The sequence below is a fragment of the Zingiber officinale genome, chromosome 6B, assembly GCF_018446385.1.
Source record: "Zingiber officinale cultivar Zhangliang chromosome 6B, Zo_v1.1, whole genome shotgun sequence".
In the NCBI taxonomy this organism is placed as follows: Eukaryota; Viridiplantae; Streptophyta; class Magnoliopsida; order Zingiberales; family Zingiberaceae; genus Zingiber; species Zingiber officinale.
Genome location: NC_055996.1, coordinates 79,690,087 through 79,697,672, shown reverse-complemented (window position 1 = coordinate 79,697,672; position 7,586 = coordinate 79,690,087). Strand labels below are relative to the sequence as shown.

At 35.6% G+C, this 7,586-nt stretch overlaps 1 protein-coding gene across 1 annotated transcript; it reads right to left on the bottom strand.

Moving 5' to 3' along the window:
* Positions 1 to 712: 712 nt before the first annotated feature.
* On the bottom strand, positions 713 to 3,627 carry LOC121992816 (F-box protein At4g35930-like). The gene is made up of 6 exons (XM_042547402.1): positions 3,441 to 3,627; positions 3,302 to 3,350; positions 2,463 to 2,845; positions 2,245 to 2,319; positions 1,203 to 1,312; positions 713 to 1,120 (listed from the first exon to the last, which is right to left on the bottom strand). Exons 3-6 carry the CDS (start codon positions 2,808 to 2,810, stop codon positions 865 to 867), a joined length of 789 nt encoding a protein of 262 aa, XP_042403336.1. The 5' UTR covers positions 2,811 to 2,845; positions 3,302 to 3,350; positions 3,441 to 3,627; the 3' UTR covers positions 713 to 864.
* Between the last annotated feature and the right edge of the window lie 3,959 nt (positions 3,628 to 7,586).

The window sequence follows — 7,586 nt, the reverse complement described above, 5'->3', positions numbered from 1 at the left end:
AAAACGAGAATACCTGTAGACCTTCAATTTACGGCCACATGAACAAGACAAGCAATCATGATTTCAGTTTTAAGCTTGAATGACACTAAAGGACCCAATAACTTGTTCTAGGAACTTAACCATTTGGAGGCTCATCCAATAAGATGTCTACCATCTCAAAGAACTTTAGGCAGCAGGAATCGAAAGAGATTGATGTTCAATTCTGTGCTATTATAAGAGATACAAAGGCTAAATTATACTCTATCAGGATCACAAATTGTTCTCATTGATACAAAATTCTTGCCAGATGTTTCTTATACAGCACATACCTGTGAAGATGTTATACATACCTGTTCTGGGATCCTATCGTCCAAAAGAAAAAGCCTATAAAATCTTGATACAAAAACTTGTAACAGAGTATGTCAATTCATAAACTGAAAAATAATGATTAGGCATACATGATGACAATGGAAAGCGAGTCTCCTATCAGTCTCTTCCTCCTCTTCATTTTGCTACAGAACGCTCTCAGATGACAGGCTTGGTCATGAGTTGGCTTCAGATGTTTTCAAGTTACATATTGAAGTTTCATATTGATATCCTCTAGAACAAGAAAAGGCAACTTTCCTAGAGTAAATTTTACACGTACTAGGAAAAACCAAAAATGCAAGTTAGCATGTTCTAAGGGTAAAAAAGGAGAGCCGGATCAATATCCAGACCTATGTACAATCAAGTGTCGGCTCATAAATTTCTTGCATATATGATCACTAATTCATAGTTTTCTGAAGACATAATGCAAAGTTTGCAAGCTGCAAACCTGCAGTATAGACTAGCATTACTACAACAAGAAAAAATAGTGCTTGTGGGCGTCGTACTCTGCCACAAGCTTCAAAGAAGTTTATTATGTGCCACTGCCTGGCAGAGCTCATCTTCATATAGTAGAACTCTGGTAGGAGCCACTGACTTCCAAGCTGGTCTAGGCAAACCTGGAGGTTTGCGTCTTGGATGTAATGAAGATTCATGGAAAAGAACAGCTGAAATCTGTTTCATGTCCATAGTGTGAAGATGAGAAGGGCGAGGCCCATGTCTTGGAGCTTTTGGGGTATGTGGGCTTGACATTTGTATGACCCTCCCATTTTCCATGCTAAAAGTGCAAAATGCAAGAATTCAAAATATAAAGAACTAAACACAATATCAAATTTAAAGGTCATGCTAATTCTTTTGACCTCGTGAATTGCCAATGCTCAGTAGGAGCAGGAGTTTTAGTCCTAAGCAACTCTTGCCTAGATCTGTCAGGAGTAGTGTAGTCAAAATGTTGTTGTCTAGCTGAAAGGACCTGGTTCAAGCACAACGTTGGTTTGTCAACATTTCTGTTATTGTTGCAAAAATAGTGAATAAGGCTAATCAAACGCTATGAGAATAATGCACTGGTTCATTATCATTTGTCATTGTTCACAAAAATAATGTATATAGCTAACCAAACGCTATGAGAATTATGCACAAGAAGACTGCCCACAAATGTGCACAAACATAAACTACGAATGATAAAAGAGGTGAAACAGGGAAAAAAAACTGAAGCTGCAGACGATTTGAAATAGTTTGTAAAATCACCATCAGAATCATCATTATCCATTTCTGTTTGTCCCACCAACTAATAGGGATAATTATTCAAAGTTTAAATAGGCAATTTCATTGGGCTTGACCATTGCTCATCATCATAAATAAGAACAAAAATTTCTTCAAATCAAACAAAATTATGCACATGCTATATTGAAGAAGTTAAGGATCACTTAGAAGAAGTCTCTTAATTATTTCATTAAGGCGGTGAATCCAGTAAGAAAATAGGGGAGCACAAAGGAAAGGAAAGACAGAAACTAGAGAAGGTGCTTAAGGCCAATAGTCAGGAACCTGCAAAATTTACTTGCCAATAGTATTCTAACCAGGATCAGAGTTTAAAATTCTGACAATTTCAGCAGGGTCTGTCTTATCATCAGGTGCAGAAGATTTTAAGTTCAGGACTACTGATAAAAAAAAGAGAATTTGTAAATAAATTGCCAAAATATATTACTCTCTCTGAGCAAAGCATAGTCGGTTAAAAGTTTCGAATGAATTTAGGAATCCTATGAGAATAAATCATTACCTTTTAAGGTAGGTGGGAAAGCAACCATTTAACATTTTTTTTTACTTTTCTTAATTGTAAGTTTCTCCATTATTTGACAGCCTAATTTAGTCAGCTTAGAAATAAAGAAGAAGAAAAAGGTAACTTACAGCTCCTCTAATCCGCTGGGAAACATGGAAAACAGCTCCTAACTGATCATGATGCAAGTAGCACAGGATTTTAACCTTTCAAAAGGAAAGCAGAATGGTAATTAAATTTGCAAAGAAATTACTCAAAGAGAAAATACATGCATCCATCCATATATATAAAAAATATTTTATAAAATTAATACAACCAAAGATCAATTCAATTTGTAGCCATTATTCACCAGAAGATCCATAGGCAGTGATTCAAGTCTTGACAAACCCTTGGGATTTACAGCTTTTGGTGTTTTTGGTGTTTGAGGCTGTCTGTGCAGCATATTAACTTCAGCTGCTGTCTGAAACTCCTTAATTGGAGAAAGGATACTATTTTGGACGGCCTCCTGATGATGTAGTTCATTTGTTTCTCCCCTCTTTTTAGACTCCAACAATAACTTTCTCTTACTAACATCTGTGGAATTTCTGGTGGTAGTCCTGCTGCAACTGAGCTGATCAAGTGAGCCAGCATTCAAGTACTTGTTTCTCGCATTCTTTGTCTTCCTTTTTGGCTTGAATGACATTAATTCTGGACTCATGGAAATGCATGTACCAAAATATGACCAACCTTTCTCTGTTTTCAGGTTTAGGAAATTAAAGAGGAAAAAAATATTCCAGTTAGATCTAACTTTACTAAAAACGATCGTCTGAACGTCAGAAATAAATGTTTCTTTTTTATATAAATAAGGTAGCTAACTTCAAAGTTCTTACAGCAAAGATAATCGAGAAAATTCAAAAGCATAAATATATTATATGAGATTTGTTGTTTCCGTTTGAAGTTATATTATAAGTATTAAAGCAGGACATTAACAAAGTATCTGAAATTCTTTTCTCAATCAAAATGGTATTGTCAGCGTTTGGGAGGACTAAACTAATGAATACAACAAAAATAACCATCAAATTCTGTTAAGGCAAAATCTGGCAGTAACCGTGGCCATTCAACAAGCGAAACCACAATAGAAAGGCAAGTTTTCCATTCTAACGAAGCTACCAGGAAGTAGAAACACTATGCTAAAGCTTTGCCACTAACCTCTCTGTTTGACGATTCAACCCTATCGAAAAAATCGATGAAACCAACACTGGCATCCATGAAAATAAAGATCATTAGGAAAAGATCAAGAAAGCAAACGAAAACCCTCTTTCCGAGACTAGATGGCCCTGAAACTTACGAAAGCGACAAGCTTCGACTCGCAGCTCCACCGATGCCTCGCTCTGCAACACGACCGCACCAGATCCGCTCGCCGGTATCAAAGGAACATTCCACAAATCCTGAAAGCCGCTGATGTGTTCGCCAACATCAGACTCACGAAGCAAACCTTCCGATTCGATGAGCGATTAAGCAAAAGCGAGAAAAAGGAATAAGGAAGGGCGAGACCGGGACCCGAAATCCGGAACCAACAGGGGTAGCACGGACACGCGGAGCGCTCTGATTCGCCGGACGTGCAGTTGTGGGCGCTCGGCGGGGCCGCCGCGCCGGTGATTGCGGAGGTGGCTTTGTGTTTTTACGGAAATTTTCAAAATTTTAAATCGAACATGATAGAGAGAAGGAAAAATAAAAATAAAAATAAAAATAAAAAGGATGTTTAATTATTTATTGAAATAATAATTGGAAATAAATATTGTATTTGATCTATAGGAACATTGGGTGAGTAGGGCCGGACGCGTGAGGAGAAGCCTAGGATGCTATGAGATGGTCCCTGACACCGCCTGTGTCAGTTTCCTGTGGGGATCCAAAAAGTATTATTTATTTTTTTAAAAAAAATGATAATGTTTTGATATGGGTAAATATTTTATAATTGTTGAAATGGAATCCGATGGGAGGAGATTCTTATCTTTTTATGGCCTTGGATAGGATTCGACAGACTCGGACAGAAATAAAAAATTTTGACGCTCGATTATAATTTATAATTATTGTAATAAAAATACTTCAATTTAAATCACACTAATAATGTTATCTTGTGATAATTATAAATTAAAAATTATAATATATTAATTTATTTATATATTAAAGGATGATTTCTTTTCTTAAATTCTAAATAAGATTTAAAATTCACTAACAGTCTTTTAATTTATAGATCCTAATAAAATATTTAAGTAGAGTAAAGATAGATCCTCCAATTAGTATAAAAATGGAGATCGATATAATAAAAAAGATACATACACTATCTTAATAATTTTTTAATATCGACTCCATTTATATAAAAGGAGAAATATATAGATATACCGATATTATGTGTATGGTGGAATAAATTTTATATCATTAATTTCTAAAAATTGATTCTGACATTATATAGAGATATTATGTATCCTCGAGATAGGTGATGAATATGATAAATTGGGATAGAGATGAAGAATATGAAATTCCATCCCTTTCCAATTCATTCCCTAATGATATTTTGATTTTTGCAAATTAGATTTTGAGTTTCGTAAGAAAATATTCACCTTATTTTTTCTCTTTAAAATCTAAAATTTTACGTATTTGAGGTCATGAAAAAGTTATTATAATACAATTATTATTTTATATTTTTATATATATTTATTTATTTCTTCGGGCCTTTCTTTCTGAAAACACAATCAAACATTATTATATTCTTATTTATAGATAGAGATTAGGGATTGCAATTGATGGACCAATTTTATATCCTTCCTCTTTATATCATTAAAAATCATATATTTATTTTCATTCTCATCTTCATACTCATAATCATATTAATAAAAGAATTAGATATTTTTAATATTCTTAATTTTCATCTTTACATCCAACTACCATTATTAAATCAAAACATATTATATATATCTAGATATATATAGAATTTAGACTTTTCACTAACTAATGAAAATCAAAATGAAATTATATTAATATCTATTTTTCTTTTCATGTTAAAATTAATTTTAAAATTTATTAATAATTTTCTCTGATTTGTTTTATAAAAAAACTTATTTAGTCTCATATTTTAAAATTGACAATACCGTAAATGGAGAAGCTTTCATAAATATCTTGCACCAATAATATTAGAAAACATATCTTTTTTAATCATTTGACTAAAATCAAATGTAATATTTGTCGTTATTAGTTTAATATTGGATATAAAAAATAATTTAATTTTTTATAAGAAAAAATTTGTTTCTGTATTCTCGAGCCCTCCAAATCGGATGATAAGAATAAAATTGTCTTCCCATATAGGATCAAACTATACCTATAACATATTTATTTAAAATAATAATAATAATTATTATTATTATTTTAGAGATGAATCGGATATGATTTATAACTTTAATAGCTCAAGATTATATTAATTTTAATTTCAAATTTTTAATCAGTTACTTAGTTACTAGAAATGATAATTCACAGACGGGCAAGAGGCCCCTTGGATCGTGTGTCATAATAGATGAAAGATTTAGAGTTCGAGATTCAGTAGCGATGTATTATTAAAAAATTTTCTTCACCAGATATGTGTATTTTTTCGATTTATCCTAGCGGATAGTGAGAAACTTCCGTGGGGCCGGTCGATTCAATCTGGAGGCGGAGAAACCTTGTACAACCTCATAACATGAAATACACCAAGAAGAGCAAGAACAAATACAATGAAATCTTACACGAGATTACAACAATGAAATCTTAGCTTGCTCTCTTCTTGTTGCTCATATCTATTTCTTGAATGTGGGAAATGCAGCAGCATTTGTCTCCCCCAAATCTCAAGAACTAGCATTGAGTGTTGTAAAGAGATGTGTCATTGAAAAGTCCACAAAATTTCTAGGGTCCTTCGACACCTCCCAATCGATTAGGCTCACTCATAATCGACTGTCACATCATCCGAACATCCAACACCTGTAGAACGGCTCTTTTTTTGAACCATAATCGATTGATGAGTCATCCCACTCGATTTAGATAGCCTTAATCAATTACCCAATCAATTTCATAACTCTCTATTCACTCATAAAAAAACCTTAATCAATTAACCCAATCAATTCACTCTCCTCGCGATAAAAACATTACCTAATCAATTGGCTCAATCAATTAGTAGTGGTTGAATTGATTAGGTCAATCGATTCAACCTTATTTTTTGTGAATTCCTTTTCGTGAATCTCTTGGCCCTAATCGATTAGTCCAATTAATTAGGCTCAGCCCAATCGATTAATCAATCAATTTGAGCCCTTTTTGTGTTCTTGCAAGTACCTTCTAATTGATTAGCTTAGGGGCAATCGATTGCCCCAATAAATTGTCCAACCCTAACTTGCTTAATTCAAGTTTAGGGTTCCCTTATCTAACATTCGGTCAATTACTGTGACTTGTTGGGACTTCTTCACCAAGTGTCTGGGCAATCCTTTAACCCACTTGGACTTTTTTCCTCATGTCAAGTGTCTGGTCCTCCATACCCCACTTGGACTTCTAAACATCAAGTGTCCAGTCAACCTTTGACTCATCTAGATTTTACTCCTCATGCCAAGTGTTCGATTCTCCATGACCCATTTGGACTTCAAATACCAAGTATTTGGTAAACTTTTGATCCACCTGGATTTTTCAATGCCTAGCTTCACTCACCAAGAATTTTTCCACCTGGCTTCACTCACCAATGTTTCCTCACTGCCTAACTCACTTACTAGTGTTTGTGCAACCTTAGGTCAAGGTTGACCTGGTTGACCAGACTCGAGTTGACTTGACTCGAGTTGTGTTTTGATGTTTGACGAGTTATGTTTAACAATGTTTAACGTGAACAGAAAAGTTGTATCTTGATGTTTAACCAGGATACAAGCTTGGGAGATTGTGGGTGCAACCCGTGGTCAAGGTTGACCTGGTTGACCCGAGGTGAGTTGACCTGACTCGGAAAAGTCCAAGCAGGGAGCTTGGCACGGGAAAAATCCAAGTATGGAGACTTGGCACGGAGAAGTTCAAGTATGGAAGCTTGGCACATGGGAAGTCGGAGAGGGCTCGGTAGCTCGTTCTCCCGACTGTGGTCAGAGAGGGCTCGGGAGCTCGTTCTCTGGACCGGATGGAAGTCGGAGAGGGCTCGGTAGCTCGTTCTAGGTCCGAGAGGGCTCGGTGGCTCGTTCTCCGGACCGGATGTGGAAAGTCTGGTGAGTGAAGCCGGAGACGGAAAAGTCCCGGTGAGTGAAGCGGGTGGGAAAGTCCCGTGAGTGAAGCCAGAAAACCCTAGTGAGTGAAGCTAGGTGAAAGTCCCGGTGAGTGAAGCGGAAGTCCTGGTGAGTGAAGCCGGGCAGATTGGAAATCCTGGTGAGTGAAGCCAGGTGAAAACCCTAGTAAGTGAAGCTAGGTGAAAGTCCTGGTGAGTGAAACCGGGCAAGGGAAAATCCAG